General features: G+C 43.4%; 1 protein-coding gene across 12 annotated transcripts in view; it reads left to right on the top strand.

Annotated features, from left to right (window-relative positions):
* ATF6 (activating transcription factor 6) overlaps positions 1-25,477 on the top strand; it is a 386,674-nt gene that overhangs the window by 268,354 nt on the left and 92,843 nt on the right. For 5 of the 12 annotated variants that reach the window (XM_043552969.1, XM_043552966.1, XM_043552967.1 and 2 more), the window contains one exon: positions 11,303-11,344. The exons of the other annotated variants lie outside the window; for them this stretch is intronic. In XM_043552969.1, the coding sequence (XP_043408904.1) occupies positions 11,303-11,344 (42 nt within the window). The remainder of the gene's footprint in view (positions 1-11,302; positions 11,345-25,477) is intronic. 12 annotated transcript variants of the gene reach the window in all.

A 25,477-nucleotide genomic window follows, 5' to 3' on the forward strand; every position in this document is an offset into this window, starting at 1 on the left:
AAAATGATACATGCATACAAATAGGATAATCATATTCAGTAAATCATGACCTTTCCAGTGATACCTTGCATGCTCCATCTTGTATAAAACAAATCTTAGTTATGCCATATTCATATAATAACAATATCTCTATGAAGAATATGGGGCGTAGTGTCACACCTACATTTATTGTGAAACCATGACTGTGTGTTGCTGGAAGAGGCATTGCTAGAAGAGCTAATCTGATGTATAGTGATCATTCCAAGATATATTGTTCAGGAAGGACAGGCAGGGCAGAAAAGGTGGGGGAGTTGCATTGTATGTAAGAGAGGCAGTATGACTGCTCAGAGCTCCAGTATGAAACTGCCAGAAAAAACCTGAGAGTCTCTGGATTAAGTTTACAAGTGTGAGTAACAAGGGTGTTGTCGTGGTGGGAGTCTGTTATAGACCACCGGACCAGGGGGATGAGGTGGATGAGGCTTTCTTCCGGCAACTATCGGAAATTACTAGATCGCAGCCCCTAGTTCTCATGGGAGACTTCAGTCACCCTGATATCTGCTGGGAAAGCAATACAACGGTGCACAGACAATCCAGGAAGTTTTTGGAAAGTGTAGGGGACAATTTCCTGATGCAAGTGCTGGAGGAACCAACTAGGGGCAGAGCTCTTCTTGACCTGCTGCTCACAAACCGGGAAGAATTAGTAGGGGAAGCAAATTAGGATGGGAACCTGGGAGGCAATGACCATGAGATGATCGAGTTCAAGATCCTGACACAAGGAAGAAAAGGAGAGCAGCAGAATACGGACCCTAGACTTCAGAAAAGCAGACTTTGACTCCCTCGGGGAACTGATGGGCAGGATCCCCTGGGAGAATAACATGAAGGGGAAAGGAGTCCAGGAGAGCTGGCTGTATTTTAAAGAATCCTTATTGAGGTTACAGGGACAAACCATCCCGATGTGTAGAAAGAATAGTAATATGGCAGGCGTCCAGCTTGGCTTAACAGTGAAATCCTTGCTAATCTTAACCACAAAAAGAAGTTTACAAGAAGCGGAAGGTTGGATAAATGACCAGGGAGGAGTATAAAAATATTGCTCAAGCATGCAGGAGTGAAATCAGGAAGGCCAAATCACACTTGAAGTTGCAGCTAGCAAGAGATGTTAAGAGTAACAAGAAGGGTTTCTTCAGGTATGTTAGCAACAAGAAGAAAGTCAAGGAAAGTGTGGGTCCCTTACTGAATGAGGGAGGCAACTGAGTGACAGAGGATATGGAAAAAGCTAGTGTACTCAATGCTTTTTTTGCCTCTGTCTTCACAAACAAGGTCAGCTCCCAGACTACTGCACTGGGCAGCACAGCATGGGGAGGAGGTGACCAGCCCTCTGTGGAGAAAGAAGTGGTTCGGGACTATTTAGAAAAGCTGGACGAGCACAAGTCCATGGGGCCGGATGGGCTGCATCCGAGAGTGCTAAAGGAGTTGGCGGATTTGATTGCAGAGCCATTGGTCATTATCTTTGAAAAACTCACCGGCGATCGGGGAGGTCCCGGACGACTGGAAAAAGGCTAAGTAGTGCCCATCTTTAAAAAAGGGAAGACGGAGGATCTGGGAAACTATAGGCCAGTCAGCCTCACCTCAGTCCTGGAAAAATCATGGAGTAGGTCCTCAAGGAATCAATTCTAAAGCACTTAGAGGAGTGGAAAGTGATCAGGGAACAGTCAGCATGGATTTACCAAGGGCAAGTCATGTATGACTAATCTAATTGCCTTCTATGATGAGATAACTGGTTCTGTGGATGAGGGGAAAGCAGTGGACATGTTGTTCCTTGACTTTAGCAAAGCTTTTGACACGGTCTCCCACAGTATTCTTCCAGCAAGTTAAAGAAGTATGGGCTGGATGAATGGACTATAAGGTGGATAGAAAGCTGGCTAGATTGTCGGGCTCAACGGGTAGTGATCAGTGGCTCCATGTCTAGTTGGCAGCCGGTATCAAGCGGAGTGCCGCAAGGGTCGGTCCTGGGGGCGGTTTTGTTCAATATCTTCATTAATGATGTGAAGGATGGTGTGGACTGCACCCTCAGCAAGTTTGCAGATGACACTAAACTGGGAGGAGAGGTAGATACGCTGGAGGGTAGGGATAGGATACAGAGAGCCCTAGACAATTTGAGAATTGGGCCAAAAGAAATCTGATGAGGTTCAACAAGGACAAGTGCAGAGTCCTGCACTTAGGATGGAAGAATCCCATGCACCGCTACAGACTAGTGACCGAATGGCTCGGGAGCAGTTCTGCAGAAAAGGACCTAGGGGTTACAGTGGATGAGAAGCTGGATATGAGTCAACAGTGTGCCCTTGTTGCCAAGAAGGTCAAAGGCATTTTGGGCTGTATAAGTAGGGGCTTTGCCAGCAGATCGAGGGACGTGATCGTTCCCCTCTATTCGACATTGGTGAGGCCTCATCTGGAGTACTGTGTCCTGTTTTGGGCCCCACACTACAAGAAGGATATGAAAAAATTGGAAAGCGTCCAGCGGTGGGCAACAAAAATGATTAGGGGACAGGAACACATGACTTATGAGGAGAGGCTGAGGGAACTGGGATTGTTTAGTCTGAGGAAGAAAAGAATGAGAGGGGATTTGATATCTACGTTCAACTACCTGAAAGGGGGTTCCAAAGAGGATGGATCTAGACTGTTTTCAGTGGTAGCGGGTGACAGAATGAGGAGTAATGGTCTCAAGTTGCAGTGGAAGAGGTTTATGCTGGATATCAGGAAAAGCTTTTTCACTAGGAGGTTGGTGAAGCACTGGAATGCGTTACCTAGGGAGGTGGTAGAATCTCCTTCCTTTAAAGTTTTTAAGATCAGGCTTGACAAAGCCCTGTCTGGAATGATTTAGTTGAGGATTGGTCCTGCTTTGAGCAGGGGGTTGGACTAGATGACCTCCTGAGGTCCCTTCCAACCCTGATATTCTATGATTCTCTGATTCTGTATTCGAGTATGGATCCAAAGGCCAGCTTATCAAAGAGAGCAGGGAATGAAGTTTGAACAGACACCTTCCAGCTTTCTGGTGGTATTTTGGGTGAACATGCATTTTTGTGTCTAGTGGTGATCTGTAACTCACTTATCACTGTAAGGCTTTTTTTTCTAATCCTTTACTCATTCTCCTGGCTCTTCTCTGAACCCGCACAGCCCATTAGGTTGTGATGACTCAAGCCAGCTTTTACTGTAGCAACCACACCATAGAAAACATTTCAAAATTGTATTAAACATGAAAGTAAAACAAAACAGGAACTTTGAAATACTGGAAATTCTAACATTAAATTTTATTCAGGTTCCACTTTCTTTTTACATTCAGTCCAGCCTTTCAGAGAGAAAATGTTGATTAAAAAGCTGCTGGTAGCAAAATTCTGTTTTGTGGAAAAGTAGTCAATCCATTGTTGGATTTTGATGGAGCAGTTACTGTTAAGATTGGTATTGCTCTTTAAGCAAACATGACAAACACACAAAAGGGGAAGTGAAGGAATAAAATGGAAAGCGCTCCTATCTCACAGATGCTTGTTTATCTATCATGAGCTGCAGTGAGGATACAGCACACACAGGTCAGCACCACATTGTCCTGTCTGCTGTAGCCTCTGGATCCTGTTGAGTTAAATTTGAAGGAATAAATGAACTCAGACAGTCAAAAGTGTTAACATGACCCAGTCACTGTACAACAATAAACAAAGGTTGGGGGTTTGACTGCAGAGACCTTGGCCTGCTTAGTCTTATGACAAACCCACCATTAAAAATCTTTGTAACATTTTATTAAAGATATAGAAAAGATGGAAAGCATTTGAAATTTCAAGAAATAGAACTTTTTTTTATTTGATTAATAAAGTATTCCTTATTCTCTTTCCCTTTAGTTATCGAAAGTTTTTAAAAGGAAACCCACCTGTCTGACAGTGTCAGAGATGGTATTAAAGAAGATAATAACTGTCCTTTTTGGGGAAAAGAGACAAAGGTTGTTGAGATGGGCTGGAGGTGCTGCTGTTGCTATTGTTGAAGTCCCATCCCATTTCCTTTAAGATCATATAAGAAAAACACACACCAAATGGGAGAGAAAAGAACAGCAAAGGCTGAAAATGCAGCTGCTTCTCTGGTGCTGACTCTCACTTGCAGCCTCACTGCTGGAGAAACATGGGATCAATATATACTCTTATCTATCACTCTGAGAGTTGGCAATCTTGTACCACCATCGAGCTGTTCAGGGCATGGCTTTTAGCTGCCCCTTTGATCACAGGCTCACAGCAGTCTTGACTAGGTAAGCCAGACTTCTTTATACTGAAGGCAAAAGGAGAGAGAGAGAAGAGAAGAAATAATGTGGGGAAGGAAAATGACACATGAAGGAAGAGATAAGAGCAGGAACCCAAGTCTCACACTCCAGGTAGTATTTGGGATTTAGCTGGATTTTGATGGAGCGGTTACTGTTAAGATTGGTATTGCTCTTTAAACAAACATGACAAACACACAAAAGGGGAAGCGAAGGAATAAAATGGAAAGCGCTCCAATCTCACTGATGCTTGCTTATCTATCATGAGCTGCAGTGAGGATGCAGTGAGATAGGAGGTGAAGTCATCTACATCTATCTCTGGCCTGGTCTGGTCAGGGTGTCTCTAAAAATCAGGACTATGAAGGCTCAATGGCATCACGATGGATCCTGTGGTCTCAGGAGATGGTGGGTGTGACAGCAGCAGCCATGATATTAGCACCCACTCCTTTCAGTCCACCCATTCTCTAGCTATTTTAATTCTCCCTCCAAAGTACCTTTTATAAGAACCCCAGAAGGGAACAGTGGGCAGAATAACCCATTCCTTCATTATTTCGACTCCTAATTAGGCCTAATTTCTGACACCCCAGTTTTGGTCCACCAATTTCCAATTCCATTCTCTTCTGTTTGCCCCTTTTAATCTTAGCACAGAGGCTGGGTGGTGTCAGAAGACCTTTTTGTTTGGACTAATCCCGTTTTCTTCTTCCTTTTCATACCCATTCTATCAACATTAATTGTTACAAGTTACTGTAATAGTTTGTGAGCTTCCATCCACTTTCCAATAATTGAGCTCACTTTTGGGGTACGCATGCTAGACCTCAATCATGACAAGAGTCTCCACTCACATCCTCATCTGGAGTGACATCTGTCCAGTAAGCTCTGGTCTCCTCCCAGGACTGGGCATCCTGCCCTGGGGATTAGCTTAGTATTGTTCTGTAGGGCAAAGTCTGCTCTCAGGCACATGCAGCAATACTGCTATAGAAACCAATGGCAGAAATTGTTCAGAAGAGAGAGTTCCACCTATTGAATTGCCCACCTCATCTCTTACAGGATGCTGAGTTTTTCACGAGTGCCTCCTATGCAATAGTGACAAAGCCTGTCCTGTTTAACTTGTGAGCTCTGGCTGGATGACATCTGGGGTAGTGCAGCTGATGATAATTGGCATCAAAGACTTTTCTATAAAGTCAGGTCCATACAGGAACTAAAATGAATAACAAAATTCCATTTTGCCATGATAAAGTGGCCAGAGGCTGCTCTTGAGTAGTGGTTAGCTGTTCTTTATAAAATCTTCTCTGGGAATGTCAGAAAGGGGTAAGCTGAGAATCAGTTTCACAAGGCACTGAGTGTATTGCAGACACCTTTTTTGCTTATTGGAAAGGCCTCTTTCCATTTGCCTGTCCAAACAGACATACTTACGGTACTGCTGAAGTCTGATCATGGTGGAATTGAGAGTGAAGTTCCACCCTCTCACCTGCTACAGCCTGATGAGGAGCTGCTTACATACTGTAATAAATTACATTCTGTGGACAAGTCAATGCAGAAAGATCAGGGAGGTGTCATCTACAGACTCATAATTTCAGTGGTGTCACTCTCTGTAGTGTGGCAGAGGAGGGGGGACTCACTGCCACCGACCAACCTCCCCACTCACACCCAGCTCCGAGCTCCAGGTCCTCCAGTTGGTGGATATTTTGGCAACCCAGTTTCATCATTTTGATGCAACACATTACATACATTCTTGGTGTAGCACTCAATGTTGTATGTGTGGGCATCTTTTGGGTCAATGCACCCACTTAACTCTACTTTCCATGCAACATCCTCACTAACAGTGACTGCTCCATACAGTTTCTCACCTGTCTTGTGTCAAAATTGTGCTTAGTGGATGCCTAAAGACTTACAGCTTACCTCAGAAGAAGCAGGTGTTCTTCTCAAAATGTATGCTATAGGACCTAGTATAAGGCAGATCTCGCCCATAGCTGGCACTTTTCCTGGCATCTTCAACTTTTTCATGGTGCTTTATGTACTTCCTCTCCAACCTTGCCAAATTCAGTTTATGGGTGCATGTCTTATAACATGTAAGGGGCCACAGAGCATTGTGTCCTCCACAGTGATATTCTCCAAAGGCTCGTCTACTAGTCAGTACTCTTCATCTCCCCATTGATGCCTAAGATGATCAATACCCAAAGAAAAACAAGGATTTTGTAAATAATTATTTGGGATTGTAATTAATTATGTTGTCTAATGTATGTTATGTAACTATGTCCATACCAGTTGAGGTAATTTCTAGCTGGGTGCTGGCATCCTAACCAGTGCCTCATTACAACTCTTTGGCATAATAAACAAAGCTTATAATCAATACCACTGAAACATCCTGTTTGCAGATGATGGCAGATCAGCTAGAAGCACTCTTTCCATTTATAGTAATCTGTAATATTAAAAAAAGTAATCAGGTATCCTGTTCGGAGCATTAACTGGTAACACAGCACTCTCAGTCGAGGGCCACAGTTTAACTTTATGGGAGCTGCACACTTGGTATGCATGTGTTAAAGTATAATTTTAAAAAGTTGATTTTTTTAAAATGTTGTCTCAGATGTGTCTACATAATTGTTCTAGGTTAGTCATGTTTGGTACCATTGTGTTTGTCGGAGAAAGAGTTTCAAATGATACTCAACTTGACCCATTTTCAACAAAATTGAATTATCAAAACTTCCACCAACCGGAAGACCTGTAGTTGTGGGTGGGGTGGGGCGGCAAACACCCATGCCATGCCACAGAGAGTGACACCATTGAAATTATGATTCTGTAGATTTTTATTAATCAAATGACACTTCCCTTACCTTTCTATCATTAACTTGCCCATGAAATTACCACCTGCTCCCAAACTATTCAAGACATGTGGGGAATAAACAGGAAGAACTAGAAATACTAGTGAATAATTGCAACTATGCCATAGTTGGCATCATAGAATATCAGGGTTGGAAGAGAGCTCAGGAGGTCCAACCCCCTGCTCAAAGCAGGACCAATCCCCAGTTTTTGCTCCCGATCCCTAAATGGCCCCCTCAAGGATTGAACTCACAACCCTTGGTTTAGCAGGCCAATGCTCAAACCACTGAGCTATCCCTCCCCCAAAGAGCTTTGTGGGATAACTCACCCACCAAGGAATATTGGTATAGAAGGGACCAGCTTGCTTGGAAAGAACAGGCGGGAGAGGAGGGGGAAAAGGAGGTGTTGCCTTGTATGTCAAAGATGTATACACTTGAACTGAGGCTGAGATGGAAATAGGAGACAGGCTTGCTGAAAGTCTCTGGGTTAAGGTAAAAGGCGTAAAAAAACAAAGGTGATGTCATGGTGGAGGTCTATATCGACCACCTAACTGGGAAGAAGAGGTGCATGAAGCTTTTAGAACTAACAAAATCATCCAGAGCACAGGGCTTGATAGGGATGGGGGACTTCAGCTACCCAGACGTCTGTTGGGAAAATAATACAGCAGATCACAGATTATCCAAAACGTTCTTGGAATGCATTGGGGACAGTTTATTATTTCAGAAGGTGGAAAAAGCAACTACGGGAGAGGCAGTTCTAGATTTCTTTTGACAAATAGGTTGGAACTGGTTGAGAATTTGAAAGTGAAAGGCAGCTTGGGTGAAAGTGATCATGAAATGATCGAGTTCCTGATTCTAAGGAATGGTAGGAGGGAAAACAGCACAATAAAGATAATGGATTTCAAGTAGGCAGACTTTAGTAAACTCAGGGATTTGGTAGGTGAGATCCCTGGGAAGCAAGCCTAAGGGAAAAACAGTTTCAGAGAGCTGTCAGGTTTTCAAAGAGAGACTTGTTAAGAGCACAAGAGCAAACTATCCCACTTCATAGGAAAGATAGGAAGTATGGCAAGAGGCGATGTATGGTAGATACGCTGAGAGTATACTTTTAAAGTTTGCAGGCGATACTAAAGTGGGAGATTTGCAGGTGCTTTGAAGGATAGACTAAAATTCAAAATGATCTGGACAAACTGGAGAAATGGTCTGAATTAAATAGGATGAAATTCAGTAAGGACAAATGCGAAGTACTCCACTTAGGAAGGAACAATCAGTTGCATGCACACAAAATGGGAAATGACTGCCTCGGAAGGAGTACTTCTGAAAGGGATCTTGGAGTTATAGAATCATAGGTATAGACAGGATTGCAGGGGTCGTCTAGTCTAACCCCTGCCAAGACGCAGGATTTATTATGTCTAAATCATCCAGGGCAGATGGCTATCCAGCCTCCATTTGAAAACCTCCAGTGAAGGAGCTTCCACAACCTTCCTGGGGAGTTTGTTCCATTGTCCTGCTGCTCTTACAGTTAGAACTCAGTTTTTCCTGAGATTTAATCTAAATCTGCTATGCTGTACCTTGAACCCATTGCTTCTTGTTCTGCCTTCTGTGGCAAGAGAGAACAACTTTTCTCCATCTTTTTTATGGCTGCCTTTCAAGTATTTGAAGACTGCTATCATGTGCCCCCTTAACTTTCTCTTTTCCAAACTAAACGTATCCAGTTCCTTCAGCCTTTGCTCATATGGCTTGCATTCCATGCCTTTGATCATCTTTGTCACCCATCCCTGGATCCTTTCCAGTTTCTCCACATCCTTTCTATACATTTGTGACCAATAGTGGACAAAGAACTCCAGCTAACCAGCATCAAGTAGAGTGGTACTAACACCTCACATGACTTGCTTGCTGTGCTTCTGTTAATGCAACCTAAAATTGCATTTGCAACAGCATCACATTGCTGATTCATGTTGTAATCCACCACTACTCCCAGATCCTTCTCAGCAGTACTGCTGCCAAGCCAGTTTTTTCCTCATTCTGTATTTGTGCATTTGATTTTTCTTTCCTAAGTATAGCACCTTACATTTGTATTTGTTGAATTTCATTTTGTTGTCTATAACCCAGTTCTCCAATTTATCAAGGTCCCTCTGAATTTTAGCTCTATCCTCCAGAGTGTTGGCAACTCCCTTAGCTTTGTGTCATCTATAAACTTGATCAGTATGTTCTCTATTCCTACATCCAGGTCATTAATAAAGATGTTAAACAACACTGGGCCCAGAACAGATCCCCATGGAACCCCACTTGAGACCTCCCTCCAATCTGACATCATTCCATTAAGAGTTAGTCTTTGTTTGTGGTTGTTTGACTAATTTTGTGTCCACTGAGCCCACATTTCTCCAGCTTACTTATCAAAATGTCACGTGGGACTGTTTCAAAAGCCTTGCTGAAGTTCAGGTGTATTATGTCCACCGCATTCCCCCTACCACCAAACTAGTTACCCTGTGTGTCAAGGTTCCTTCTCACTCTGAATTCTAGGGTACAGATGTGGGGACCTGCATGAAAACCTCCTAAGCTTATTTTTACCAGCTTAGGTTAAAACTTCCCCAAGGTACAAATTAATTTTACCCTTTGCCCTTGGAATTTCCACTGCCACCACCAAACTTTAACTGGGTTTACTGGGAAACGTAGTTTGGACACGTCTTTCCTCCCAAAATCCTCCCGACCCTTGCACCCCACTTCCTGGGGAAGGTTTGGTAAAAATCCTCACCAATTTGCATAGGTGACCACAGACCCAAACCCTTGGATCTTAGAACAATGAAAAAAGCATTCAGTTTTCTTACAAGAAGACTTTTAATAGAAGTAAAGGAATCACCTCTGTAAAATCAGGATGGTAGATACCTTACAGGGTAATTAGATTCAAAATATAGAGAATCCCTCTAGGCAAAACCTTAAGTTACAAAAAAGACACACAGACAGGGATCGTCATTCTATTCAGCACATTCTTTTCTCAGCCATTTAAGAAATCATAATCTAACACATACCTAGCTAGATTACTTACTAAAAGTTCTAAGACTCCATTCCCGTTCTGTCCCCGGCAAAAGCAGCATACAGACAGACACAGACCTTTTGTTTCTCTCCCTCCTCCCAGCTTTTGAAAGTATCTTGTCTCCTCATTGGTCATTTTGGTCAGGTGCCAGCAAGGTTACCTTTAGCTTATTAACCCTTTAACAGGTGAGAGGATTTTTCCTCTGGCCAGGAGGGATTTTAAAGGGGTTTACCCTTCCCCTTTATATTTTATGACAACGCCCCCCAAATCTCAGCTAGGGTGAAACTCTGGCTGGATTTCTTCTTGGAGCTCTAGGAAAAACAGAGTTAATAAGACACATGCACCTCTAAATATACTACCAAATACATAAAGACTAACAATATTTTCCACATCTCAAGGATGATTTTAACCAGTTGATTCTGGGAAACTTTCACAGGAGAGTGCATCAGCCATTTTGTTAGGAGCTCCTGAGATGTGTTGGATGTCGAAATCAAAATCTTGGAGAGCTAAACTCCACCGAATAAGTTTTTTGTTATTTCCCATGGCGGTATGAAGCCACTGTAGCGCATCATGGTCGGTTTGCAGGTGGAAATGCCGTTCCCAAACATATGGGCGTAGCTTTTCCAGGGCATAGACAATGGCGTAACATTCTTTTTCACTGACTGACCAGTTGCTTTCCCTCTCAGACAGTTTTTTGCTGAGAAACACTACAGGGTGGAATTCTTGATCAGGTCCTTTCTGCATTAAAACTGCTCCCACACCACGCTCGGACACATCTGTGGTTACTAGGAACGGTTTGTCACAGTCTGGGGCCCTTAGTACAGGGTCAGACATGAGTGTCGCTTTAAGCTGGTTAAAGGCCTTCTGACACTTTTTGGTCCACTGAACGGCATTTGGCTGTTTCTTTTTGGTTAGGTCTGTCAGTAGGGCGGCGATTTGGCTGTATTGCGGTACAAATCGTCTGTAATAACCGGCCAAGCCTAAGAAGGATTGAACCTGTTTCTTTGACTTTGGGACAGGCCACTTTTGGATAGCATCCACTTTGGCCTGTAGGGAGCTGATAGTTCCTTGACCCACCTGGCGTCCAAGGTAAGTCACTCTGTTTAGGCCTATTTGAGACTTCTTAGCCTTAACAGTTAGTCCTGCCTCCCTTATGCGCTCAAGGACTTTTTGTACATGTTCCAGGTGTTCTGCCCAGGAATCCGAAAATATGGCCACATCATCAAGGTAGGTGACTGCATATTCTCCTAATCCCGCTAGGAGACCATCTACAAGTCTTTGGAAGGTGGCGGGTGCATTTCGCAGCCCGAAAGGGAGTACATTAAATTCATACAGCCCGAGATGTGTGGTGAAGGCTGACCTTTCCTTGGTGGATTCATCTAGCGGTACTTGCCAGTACCCCTTGGTTAAGTCCAAGGTAGAGATGAACTGGGCCCGTCCCAGTTTCTCTAATAGTTCAGCTGTGCGTGGCATTGGATGGTTGTCTGGGCGAGTTTCAGCATTTAGCTTACGGTAGTCCACACAAAAATGTATCTTCCCATCTGGTTTGGGAACTAGAACCACTGGAGATGCCCATGCACTTCCAGAGGGGCGGATTACCCCCATCTGTAACATATCCTGGATCTCCCGGTCTATAGCAGTTTTAGCTTGAGGAGACACCCGGTAAAGGTGGACTTTAATTGGGTGAGCATTACCTGTGTCAATGGAGTGGTATGCCCGTTCAGTCAGCCCTGGGGTGGCTGAGAACGTTGGCGCGTAGCTAGTGCACAGCTCCTTGATCTGCTGTCGCTGCATACGCCCAAGGGTCATGGAGAGATTCACCTCTTCCACACCACCAGCACTTTTCCCTTCGTAGTAGACACCTTCAGGCCACTCAGCGTCATCTCCTCCCTGGGCTGTAAACTGACAAACCTTTAATTCTCTGGAATAAAAGGGCTTTAGAGAATTAATATGGTACACCTTAGGCTTTCGGTTGGAGGTGGGGAATGCTATGAGAAAATTAACAGCTCCCAGGCGCTCCTGGACCGTGAATGGCCCTTCCCACGAGGCTTCCATTTTATGGGCCTGGAGTGCCTTTAAGACCATGACCTGGTCCCCTACTTTGAAGGAACACTCTCTGGCATGTTTATCATACCAGGCTTTTTGCTCTTTTTGAGCATCCTGTAAGTTTTCTTTAGCAAGGGCTAAAGAGGTTCGGAGGGTGTTTTGTAGGTTGGCTACAAATTCCAGAATGTTAGTTCCTGGAGAAGGTGTAAATCCCTCCCATTTCTGCTTCACCAACTGTAATGGCCCCTTAACCTCACGGCCATATACAAGTTCAAATGGGGAAAACCCTAAACTGGGATGTGGTACAGCTCTGTAGGCAAAGAGCAACTGCTGCAACACTAGATCCCAATCATTGGAGTGCTCATTTACAAATTTACGTATCATGGCCCCCAAAGTTCCATTAAACTTCTCCACCATGCCATTTGTTTGATGGTGGTAAGGAGTGGCAACCAAGTGATTTACCCCATGAGCTTCCCAAAGGCTTTCCATAGTTTCTGCCAGGAAATTAGTCCCTGCATCTGTGAGGATGTCGGAGGGCCAGCCTACCCTGGCAAAAACGTCTGCTAGTGTCTGGCACACACTTCTAGCCCTGGTGTTGCTTAGAGCTACTGCTTCCGGCCATCGGGTGGCAAAATCCATGAAAGTCAGTATGTACTGCTTTCCTCTGGGTGTCTTTTTCGGAAAAGGACCCAGAATATCCACAGCTACTCGCTGAAATGGAACTTCAATGATGGGGAGTGGCTGGAGAGGGGCTTTGACCTGGTCTTGGGGTTTTCCCACTCTTTGGCATACTTCACAAGACCGGACATAGGTAGAAACATCCTTGCCCATTCCCTCCCAGTGGAATGACCCCCCCAAACGGTCTTTGGTCCTGTTCACCCCAGCATGGCCACTAGGGTGATCGTGGGCTAAGCTCAAGAGCTTGGCCCGGTATTTAGTTGGAAGTACCAACTGTCTCTGAGGATGCCAGTCTTCCTGGTGTCCACCAGAAAGAGTTTCCTTGTATAAAAGTCCTCTTTCTACAACAAACCTGGATCGATTAGAAGAGCTGAGAGGCGGTGGGTTGCTCCGTGCCGCCGTCCAAGCTCTCTGGAGGCTTTCATCTGCTTCCTGTTCGATCTGGAACTGTTCCCTTAAGGCTGGAGGCATCAGTTCCTCATTGGATTGTGGACCTATGCTTGGTCCCTCTGGAAGCGATGTAGGGGATGGGGATGTTTCCGTTGACTGTGAACCGCTCTCCGCTGGGACACTATGTTGGGGTTCAGGCTCCAGCTGAGCCTCTTGTGTAGGGTTATGGGCTGCTGCCGGTTCAGGTTTGGTGGGGCCCTCTGGTGTTGAGGTTGCAAGTACTGGATTCAGTGCTGGCAATGGGTCTGGTGTTGGTTGTTCCACTGGTTCAGGTTCTGGGACTGGTTCCGTCTGGGTCTCTGGGACTGGATCCACTACTGCTGTTGCAGACATTGGCCTGGGATCCGGGTCCATCACCTCTGACCGGGTCCTGATAAAAGTTTCCGGAACAGAGCTAGGCCTCACAGCTTGTTTAGCCTGGCTGCGGGTGACCATTCCCACCCTCTTGGCCCACTTCACACGATTGGCCAAGTCTTCCCCCAACAGCATGGGGATGGGATAATCATCATAGACGGCAAAAGTCCATGTTCCTGACCAGCCCTGGTACTGGACAGGCAACTTGGCTGTAGGCAGATCGAAAGAGTTGGACTTGAAGGGTTGAATCGTCACTTGGATCTCTGGGTTGATTAAATTGAGGTCCACTAAGGAAGCATGGATAGCTGACACTTGTGCTTCGGTGTCCCTCCACGCGGTGACCTTCTTCCCGCCCACACTCACAGTTTCCCTCCGCTCCAAGGGTATCTGGGCCTGCGGACCTCTGGTGTGATTCCGGTGCAATGAACTGTAATCTGTTGGGGTTCTTGGGGCAGCTGGCCTTTACATGCCCCAGCTCGTTACATTTAAAACATCTTCCAGCTGACGGGTCACTGGGGCGAGGTGGGTTGCTGGAGAACGGGGTGGTGGGACGACAAGGTGTCTGGAGGGTTCTTTGGGAGGTAGGTGGGGCCTTGGGTGGCCCCCGCTAATAGGGTGTGGTCTGGGGTTGTCCCTTCTGGTCTCCGCTCCAACTGCGATCAGTTTTCTTGTTCTCTGCCACCTCCACCCATCTGGCTCCAATCTCTCCTGCCTCGATTACAGTTTTGGGCTTCCCATCTAGGATGTATCTTTCTATTTCCTCAGGAACACCCTCTAAGAATTGTTCCATTTGTATTAGGAAGGGCAAATTTACTGGAGATTCAACACTTGCTCCCGATATCCAGGCATCCCAGTGTTTCACAATGTGGTAGGCATGTCGGGTAAATGACACGTCTGGTTTCCACCTTAGGGCTCTGAACGTCCGACAAGACTGCTCGGGTGTTATCCCCATTCTGACTCTCGCCTTGGATTTAAACAGTTCATACTTGTTCATGTGTTCTTTAGGCATTTCAGCCGCCACCTCAGCTAAGGGTCCACTGAGCTGCGGCTTCAGCTCTACCATGTATTGGTCGGTAGAGATGCTGTACCCAAGGCAGGCCCTTTCGAAGTTTTCTAAGAAGGCCTCCGTATCATTGCCTGCCTTGTAGGTGGGGAACTTTCTGGGTTGGGAAGTGGTACCTGGAGAAGGATTGCTAGGGTTTGTTGGTATATTCTGCTGAGCCTTTACCTTCTCCATCTCCAGTGCATGGTTCCTCTCTTTTTCCTTCTCCAGTTCTTTGGCCCTTGCCTCCATTTCCCTCCTGTGGGCAGCCTCCTGTACCTCCTTCTCCAGCCGCATGAGTTCTGTCTGTCTTTCATGTTCCTTTTGTTTTTCCTCAGCCTGAAATCTAGCTAATTCCAGCTTTTGTTGAGCTGTGGATTCTGTCATCCTAACCTCTCTGTTCTTAACTAACTTTACACCCGAGGTTTAGAAATAAACAAACAAAACTTGGCTGTAAAATTTTGCTGTGCTGGAATAGGATACCTATTCTCTGATAGTGATTGTCAGCCTACAGAAAAAGACAATTCCCTTTGTCTCTGCTCTGGCCCCAAATCAAAGCAAAAAACCTCCAACTACTTGGAAACCTGCTTACCAGCAGCCCAAAGGAAAAAAAATCCTTTCAAACCTGTGCTCCTTGTAAAAAAAAAAATCAAAATCCTAAAAAAAAAACCCCTACCACTTTTGTCTCCAGGGAAATGGGTAGAACACCCCCGCATTTACTTTTAGGGAAAAAAAAACTTCTGGTTTGCAAAGACTGTGAATTTCCCTGCAGGAGGTTAAGTACCCTGCCTCCAGGCAAAGAAAACTGCAATTCACGAAGATAATCCCTTTTTGTTTCTGCTCTGGCCCCAAAGCAGAGAAAAAACTAGCTGCTTTCAGTTGGACCTCCTTTCCAGCAGCCCCGAAGGAAAAAAAAATATTTCCTTTTTAAATCTGTTTTTCTGGTTCAAAAAAATCTCAAATTGATCTCAAAAGGATTTCAGGTTAATCCCACCACGCTGCCACCATGTCAAGGTTCCTTCCCCACTCTGAACTCTAGGGTACAGATGTGGGGACCTGCATGAAAACCTCCTAAGCTTACTTTTACCAGCTTAGGTTAAAACTTCCCCAAGGTACAAATTAATTTTACCCTTTGCCCTTGGAATTTCCACTGCCACCACCAAACTTTAACTGGGTTTACTGGGAAACGTAGTTTGGACACGTCCTTCCCCCCACAATCCTCCCAACCCTTGCACCCCACTTCCTGGGGAAGGTTTGGTAAAAATCCTCACCAATTTGCATAGGTGACCACAGACCCAAACCCTTGGATCTTAGAACAATGAAAAAGCATTCAGTTTTCTTACAAGAAGACTTTTAATAGAAGTAAAGGAAATACCTCTGTAAAATCAGGATGGTAGATGCCTTACAGGGTAATTAGATTCAAAACATAGAGAATCCCTCTAGGCAAAACCTTAAGTTACAAAAAAGACACACAGACAGGGATAGTCATTCTATTCAGCACAGTTCTTTTCTCAGCCATTTAAAGAAATCATAATCTAACACATACCTAGCTAGATTACTTACTAAAGTTCTAAGACTCCATTCCTGTTCTGTCCCTGGCAAAAGCAGCATACAGACAGACATAGACCTTTTGTTTCTCTCCCTCCTCCCAGCTTTTGAAAGTATCTTGTCTCCTCATTGGTCATTTTGGTCAGGTGCCAGCAAGGTTACCTTTAGCTTCTTAACCCTTTACAGGTGAGAGGATTTTTCCTCTGGCCAGGAGAGAATTTTAAAGGGGTTTAACCTTCCCTTTATATTTATGGCACTGTGAAAGAAGAAAATCAGGCTGTTTTGGCATAATTTGTTCTTAGTATATTAGTGGATCACAACATAAATATGAGTCACTGTTGCAAAAAGCAAATATCATTCTGAGATGTATCAGCAGGAGTATAGTAAGCAAGACACAAGAAGTAGTTCTCCCGTGCTACTCCCCGCTGATAAGGACTCAACTGGAGTATTTTGTCCAGTTTTAGGTAACACGCTTGGGGAAGGATGTGAACAAATGGGAGAAGGTCAAAAGGAGAGCAATAAAATGACTAAATGTCTAGAGAACATTACCTGTGAGGGGAGATTGAAAAAACTGGGTTTATTTAGTCAGGAGTAGAGAAGACTGGGATGGGACATGATAACAGTTTTCAAATACATAAAAGGTTGTTCTAAGCAGGAGAAAGAAAAATTGATCTCCTTAATCTCCGAGGATAGGACAAAAAGCAAAAGGCTTGAATAGCAACAAGGGAAGTTTAGGTTGGACATTAGGAAAAACTTCAGATCTGTCAGGGTAGTTAAGGACTGGAACAAGTTGCCTAGGGTGGTTTATGGAATCTTCGTTATTGGAGGTTTTTAAAAACAGGCTAGACAAACACTTGTCAGGAATGGTCTAGTTATTACTTGGTCCTGCTTTGAATGCAGGGGACTGGACTAGATGACCTACTGAGGTCCCTTCCAGTCCTACACTTTTATGATTCTATAGAGAAGATTATAGTATAGCTCAAGTAAGAGTCATCACCATATTTAACAGATCAGCACACAAACTTCACATCTCTGACAACAGCCAAGCAGTCTGAATCAATTAATCTGAAAGCTTCAAAGAATATTAAACTTGTGGCAGATGAAAACAAAGCTAACTCATTTGGCTGGCCACAAATTGGGGAGGGATAGCTCAGTGGTTTGAGCATTGGCCTGCTAAACCCAGGGTTATGAGCTCAATCCTTGAGGGGGCCATTTAGGGATCTGGGGCAAAAATTGCGGATTGGTCCTGCTTTGAGCAGGGGGTTGGACTAGATGACCTCCTAAGGTCCCTTCCAACCCTGATATTCTATGAAATTGGTGTCTCCCAGCAACCTCTTTATCTACTCTGAATTTTAAAATGTTCAGCTCCTTAGAGAGTTTGCAGGCTGCTTTTTCTGAAGCTGCAAGCAAGTTTCCTGCTCTCTGAAAAGATAGAGCTTTCTTTCCACAGACCCATGCTTCATGTGGTCAGAAACCCAGCCTGAAAAGAGAGAAATAGAAGGAAAGGTCAGGAATGAGATTAGCACCAAAGAAGAGAAGAAAACAAAAAAAGAAGAAAAGCCAAAAGAAGGGCCCTGATGCTAAGTGGAGATTTGGGGCAGCTCAGCAAGTGACTGGAACAGGAAAAATGCTAGTGGAAAAGGTCCAGTGGCTCCCAAGTTTCTCATTGCAGTTATCACATTACATTACGCTTCCTGTTTTGTAACTGGGAAGCAAGGTCAGAGGGAATCCTTTGGGTTTTAAATATTTTTATTTACCCTGTAAAGTTATCTTCCATCCTGATTTTGCAGGTGTGCTTCTTTTACTTTTTTTTTTTATACTAAAGTTCTTCTTTTTTTGATCCTGATTGGTTTTTAGTGTCCTAAAAACCCAAGGATCTGGTCTGTGCTCACCGTGTTAACCTATTGGCTGGTATATTATTCTCAAGCCTCCCCAGGAAAGGGAGTGAAGGGGTTTGGGGGGATATTTGCGGGGGGAAAGAGCTCCAAGTGGCCAATCCCTGAATGTTTGTTTAAATCACTTGGTGGTGACAGCAGTACCATCCAAGGACAAGGAAAGGAATTTGTGCTTTGGGGAAGTTTTTAACCTAAGCTGATGGAATATGAGCTTAGGGGGTCTTTCATGTGCGTCCCCACATCTGTACCCCAGAGTTCAGAGTGTGGAGGGAACCCTGACACTAAAATAGGTAAAGAACAAGTTAAGAAATACAGTTGGTCAACACTAGGAAGTTAGGTTGTTACAACTAATTAAAATCCACACCCCACAGCAACGCAGTTGAACTGACCTAGCCCCCGGTGTAGACAGCACTTGATCCATGGGAGAATTCTCTGACTGACCTAGCTGCCTCTTCTTGAAGAGGTGGATTACCTATTCCACCAGGAGAAGCACTTCCATTGGTGTTTGTTCATTTTCAGTGAAGCCCTACAGAAGCACGGCTGCAGCATTTTAAGTGTAGATAAACCCTCACTTAGACAAATTAGAAGTCTTCAAGTTGGCAGGCCATAATTAAATACATCCTAGAATACTTAAGGAACTGGCAGAAGAGATCTCTGAGCCATTAGTGATTATCTGAGAACTCTTGGAGGATGAGAGAGATAACAGAGTACTAGAAAATGGCAAATATAGTATCTTTCTATGAAAAGAGTAATAAGTAGGGATGTCAAGCGATTAAAAAATTAATCGTGATTAATTGCGCTGTTAAACAATAATAGAATACCATTTATTTAAATATTTTTGGATGTTTTCTACATTTTCAAATATCTTGATTTCAATATATTTGAAAGTGTATATATAATACAATGTGTACAGTGCTCACTTTATATTTATTTTTATTACAAATATTTGCACTGTAAAAAACATAAGAAATAGTATTTTTCAATTCACCTAATACAAGTACTATAGAGCAGTCTCTTTATCATGAAAGTTGAACTTACAAATGTAGGATTATATACAAAAAATAACTTAATTCAAAAATAAAACAGTGTAAAACTTCAGAACCTACAAGTCCACTCAGTCCTACTTCTTGTTCAGCCAATCGCTCAAACAAACAATATTATATAACAAAAAAAAATCTACATTTGTAAGTTGCACTTTCACAACAAAAAGATTGCATTATGATACTTGTATGAGGTAAATTGAAAAATACTATTTCTTTTGTTTATCATTTTTACAATGCAAATATTTGTTATCAAAAATAATATACACTTTGATTTCAATTACAACACAGAATACAATATATATGAAAATGTAGGAAAACATCCAAAATATTTTTACAATTTCAATTGGTCATCTGTTGTTTAACAGTGCAATTGAAACTGCAATTAATCACAATTCATTTTTTTAATTGCTGTGATAAATGAAGGGGTGGGGGGTAGCTCCCTTTGATGGACATCCAGCCAGCCAGTTAGCTGTAAAATCCCTCTTGGTAGCTGTTCTCTACTTGCTTTACCTGTAAATGGTTAAAAAGTCCCCCGGGTAAAGGGGGAAAAAAGTGGGCACCTGACCAAAAGAGTCAATGGGAAGGTAGAACTTTTTAAAATTGGGAAAGAAACTTTCCCTTTGTCTGTTGTTCTCTGGAGAGGGAGACACGGAGCAGCAATGCTATAAGCAGGAAAACTGTGTAAGGCTTGAACCAGGTATAAAAATTCATCTTCCATACCTAGAAGAAATCATTGGACAGGGCATGTTGAAATAGACGCAATTAGGTTTATTTCTTTATTTTGGCTTGTGGATCTCCTCTGTGCTAACCCCAGATGCTTTTGTTTGCTTGTAACCTTTAAGCTAACCCCCCAAAAAAGCTATTTTGGATGCTTAATTTTTGGAATTGCTCTTTTAAAATCTAGCAAAATCCTAAGTTCCAGATGTATTTTCTTCCTTTTTGTTTTTAATAAAATTTACCTTTTTTAAGAACAGGATTGGATTTTTGGTGTCATAGAATATCAGGGTTGGAAGGGACCTCAGGAGGTCATCTAGTCCAACCCCCTGCTCAAAGCAGGACTAGTCCCCAGTTATTGCCCCAGATCCCTAAATGGCCCCCTCAAGGATTGAACTCACAGCCCTGGGTTTAGCAGGCCAATGCTTAAACCACTGAGCAATCCCTCCCCCCATGAGGTTTGTGCATGTTGTTTGAATAGCTGGTAGCCACATCTAATTTCTTTTGTTTTCTTTCTCAGCTCTTCCCTGGAGGGGTGCGCATGAAAGGGCTTGAGGGTACGCAACAGGGAGGAATTCCCAAGTGCTCCTTCCTGGGTCCAAGGGGGATTTTTGCATGGGTGGTGGCAGCGTTTGCCAAGCCAAGGTCAGAAAAAAGCTGTAACTTCGGGAGTCAGAAACAAGCCTGCAGTGGCAAGTATTAATTTTTAAAATCCTTGCAGGTCCCCACCTTCTGTACTCAAAGTGACAGAGTGGGGATTCAGCCTTGAAAATCGCGATAAATTTTTTTGAGTTAGGGCATGGCTACACTTGCGGATGTAGAGCGCTTTGAGTTAAACCAGCCTTTGTAGAGCTCAGTAGGGAAAGCGCTGCAGTCTGTCCACACTGACAGCTTCAAACGCACTGGCGTGGCCACATTTGCGGCACTTGCAGCAGCATTGGGAGCGGTGCATTATGGGCAGCTATCCCAGCATGCAAGTGGCTGCAACGTGCTTTTCAAATGGGGGGGAGTGTGACAGGGACTGTGTTGTGTGTATGTGGGGGGAGAGAGAGTGGGTTTTTGGGCGGCTGAGAGCATGTCAGCATGCTGTCTTGTAAGTTCGCCCCCCCCCCCCCCCGCGCCTCTCTCTCTCACACACAACATTCCACACTAATGGCTTTCTTTGTCTCGGAGCAGATAAACAGCCGGCTGTCAGAAACGGAGCTTTCAAAGGGCATTTCCGCATTCCTACAGCCGATTCCAAACAATGACAAGAGTGGCCACTTGACTTAAGGGGATTATGGAACGTTTCCGGAGGCTGATCAGAGCGCAGTAAAGCAACACCTCGTTCACACTGGTGCCACAGCACTCCAGCGAGGGCGCAGCAAACGTTATTCCACTCGACGAGGTGGAGTCCCAGCAGCACTGTAGCCGCGGAGTCAGAGCACTCTACGTGCCTTGTCAGTGTGGACGGGTAGTGAGCTAGTGCGCTCGGGGCTCCTTTATTGCGCTGTAACTCATAAGTGTAGCCAAGCCCTTAATCACGTGAGTTAACTGCGATTAATTGACAGCCCTAATTTCAACTGATTCTAATTAATTGAAACCAGTTCTCTGTACTTGCACCTTTTGCCCATTTAATCTATTTTGTTATGTACTCTGAAACCGTTCCCACTCCTACTAGGGCTGTCAAGCGATTAAAAAATTAATCGTGATTAATCGCGCGATTAAAAAAATTAATTGTGTGATTAATCACGCTGTTAAACAACAATAGAATACCATTTATTTTAAATATTTTGGGATGTTTACTACATTTTCAAATATATTAATTTCAATTACAACACAGAACACAAAGTGTACAGTACTCACTTTATATTTATTTTTATTACAAATATTTGCCCTGTAAAAAACAAACAACATTTTCAGTTCACCTCATACAAGTACTGTAGTGCAATCTCTTTATCATGAAAGTTGAACTTACAAATGTAGAATTATGTACAAAAGAAAACTGCATTCAAAAATAAAACAATGTAAAACTTTAGTGCCTACAAGTCCACTCAATTCTACTTTTTGGTCAGCCAATCACTCAGACAAACAAGGTTGATTACAATTTGCAGGAGATAATGCTGCCTGCTTCTAGTTTACAGTGTCACCTGAAATTGAGAACAGGCATTCGCATGGCATTGGTGTAGTTGGCATTACAAGATATTTATATGCCAGATGCGCTAAAAATTCGTATGTCCCTTCATACTTCAACCACCATTCCAGAGGACATGCTCAATAACGATCCAAAGCAGTGCAGACCGACGCATGTTCATTTTCATCATCTGAGTCAGATGCCACCAACAGAAGGTTGATTTTCTTTTTTGGTGGTTTGGGTTCTGTAATTTCCGCATCAGAGTGTTGCTCTTTTAAGACTTCTGAAAGCATATTCCACAGCTCGTCCCTGTAAGATTTTGGAAGGCACTTCCAATTCTTAAACCTTGGGTCAAGTGCTGTAGCTATCTTTAGAAATCTCACATTGGTACCTTCTTTGCATTTTGTCAAATCTCCAGTGAAAGTGTTCTTAAAACAAACATGTGCTGGGTCTTCATCCGAGACTGATATAACATGAAATAAATGGCAGAACGCAGGTATAACAGAGCAGTAGACATACAGTTCTCCCCCATGGACTTCAGTCACAAATTTAATGAATGTATTATTTTTTTAATGCGCATGGAAGCATGTCCTCTGGAATGGTGGCCGAAGCATGAAGGGGCCTATTAATGTTTAGCATATCTGGCGCTACCTTGCAATGACAGCTACAAAAGTACCATGTGAACGTCTGTTCTCACTTTCAGGTGACATTGTAAATAAGAAGCGGGCAGCATTATCTCCTGTAAATGTAAACAAACTTGTTTGTCTTAGCGATCGGCTGAACAAGAAGTAGGACTGAGTGGACTTGTAGGCGCTAAAGTTTTACGTTATTTTGTTTTTGAGTGCAGTTATTTAACAAAAAAAATCTACATTTGTAAGTTGCACTTTCACGATAGAGATTGCACTACAGTACTTGTATGAGGTGAATTGAAAAATACTATTTCTTTTATTATTTTACAGTGCAAATATTTTTAATCAAAATAATAATATAAAATAAGCACTGTACACTTTGTATTTTATGTTGTAATTGAAATCAATATATTTGAAAATGTAGAAAAACATCCAAAAATATTTAATACATTTCAATTGGTATTATATTGTTTAACAGTGTGATTAAAACTGTGATTAATTTTTTTCTAATTGTGATTAATTTTTGAGTTAATCACGTGAGTAAACTGTGATTAATTGACAGCCCTAGTAATAAGGACAACCCAGGAAATCATAGACACTCAGCTTGACTTTGATCCCCAGAAAGATAATGGATCAAATAATCAAACAATCAATTTGTAAGCGCCTGGAAGATAATAAGGTAACAGTCAATGGATAGACAGTCCACTTACAAAGAGAGTGGACAATATCAAGCTGGGAGAGGTTGCAAGCACTTTGGAGGAAAGGATTAGAATTCAAAATGATCTTGACAAACTAGAGAAATGGTCTGAATTAAATAGGATGAAATTCTGTAGGGACAAATGCAAAATACTCCACTTAGGAAGGAACAATCAGTTGCACACATACAAAATGGGAAATGACTGCCTAGGAAGCAGTATTGTGGAAAGGGATCTGAGGGTCATAGTGGATCACAAACTAAATGTGAGTCAACAGTGTAACACTGTTACAAAAAAGGCAAACATCATTCTGTGATGTATTAGCAATACTTTTGTAAGCAAGACCCGAGAAGTAATTCTTCCACTCAAGCAGCATTTGTAAGGCCTCAACTGGAGTACTGCGTGCAGTTCTGGGCACCACACTTGGAGAAAGATGTGGACAAATTGGAGAAAGGCCAGAGGAGAGCAACAAAAATAAAAGTCTAGAAAATGTGAACTATGAGGAAAGATTCAAAAATTGGGTTTTTTTAGTCTGGAGAAGAGAAGACTGAGGCGGGACATGATAACAATCTTCAAGTATGTCAAAGGTTGTTATAAAGAGGAGGGTGATAAATTGTCCTCCTTATCAACGGAGGACAGGCAAAGACAAAATGGGCTTAAATTGCAGAAATGAAGATTTAGGTTGGACATTAGGAAGAACTTCCTAACTGTCAGGGTAGTTAAGCACTGGAACAAATTACTTAGGGAGGTTGTGGAATCTCCATCATTGGAGGTTTTGAGAACAGGCTAGACAAAAACCTGTTAGGGATAGTCTAGATAATACTTAGTCCTGCCTCAGTGCAGGGAACTGGACTAGATGACCTATTGAGGTCCCTTCCAGTCCTAAATTTCTGTGATTCTGTGAATTTGTTTTATATGTAACCATTTGTTTCCAATATACTTACTTTCCATCACTTGAATCTCTGTTCTTTGATAAACTTATTCTTATTTTTGCTGTATATCGAAGTGATGTGTGTTAGGTAAAATGGTGGTCCTGTATTAGTTTTACAAGCTGGTGTGTACTATTCCTTCGGGAGTGACAAATCTAAGAGTACTGTGAGTGTTCAATAGAACAGAGACTGAGCACTCAAGAAGAACACTCGGAGGACTTGGAGGTTGGTGTATGTGCCTGTTACTAATCTGTACAGAGAGAGCGAGGCCTGGCAGGCAGTGCTTGTGTTGCCATAGGCTGGCAGTTTCAGGGAGCTGATCCACAGCAGGGGCTGACAAGACTCCCTTGTGACGTTGCACTCCATAATGTTTTATGGAAGTATGCCTATGAATGTAAATATGATGTAACTGGAATATGCTTTATGCAAAAGGTCTCTTGTAAGGTATCATTACAAAGGTTATAATCTACTGTGTGTGTTCATCCTGTTTGTTTGCATGTGTTATTTTTATGTCTGAAGTTAGGAGAATAAGATATAAACTTGTATTACTGATGTAAGCACATTAAGTGGAAGCCATTAAGGGTGCTTCAGAATCAATGAACTGTGAACGGGTTTGTTTACCTGCAAGCCTTCCTGTGTAGGTGTCGGCCAGCTCCTATGTAATGAAGAAGGAGGTTTTACAGTGACATGTGATCATGTCACCTGAACTGGAATCCATCTTAAACCTGGTGCTTTTCCATTGAGAAGGAGGGGTGGGAACCCAGAGGGACAAAGGATTCCCGCCTTATGCAAAAGATATATAAGTGGGTGGAACAGAACAAATGGCGCAGCTATCATGAGAAATCCCCTAGCTACCACCTGAGCTGGAACAACGGCTGAACCAGGAGAAAGGATTGTGCCCAGACTAGATGGCCCTCCTTCCCAGCCTCAACTCTGTGGCTGCTGTGGTGGGGGAGAGGCAACCCCCCCCGCCCCAGCTCGGGGGCTGCAGACCTAGAGCTGGGGAAAGTTGCCTCTTTCTCTGGCCGCCACAGCCCTGCATGTCCCAAATTCCTCCCATACCCTCTTCTCACCCCACTGCCCCCTCCACCTCCCCGCTATTCCCCCCAAGGCCACCACCTCGCCTTACATGTGCATCTTCTCCAGTGTCCAGGCACCTAATAAGTGGAGCCACGCCTGCGCGGCTCCACTAATTAGGTGGGCGCCCAGGTGTGCACCTTAGAG

The sequence above is a fragment of the Chelonia mydas genome, chromosome 8, assembly GCF_015237465.2.
Source record: "Chelonia mydas isolate rCheMyd1 chromosome 8, rCheMyd1.pri.v2, whole genome shotgun sequence".
Classification (NCBI taxonomy): Eukaryota; Metazoa; Chordata; order Testudines; family Cheloniidae; genus Chelonia; species Chelonia mydas.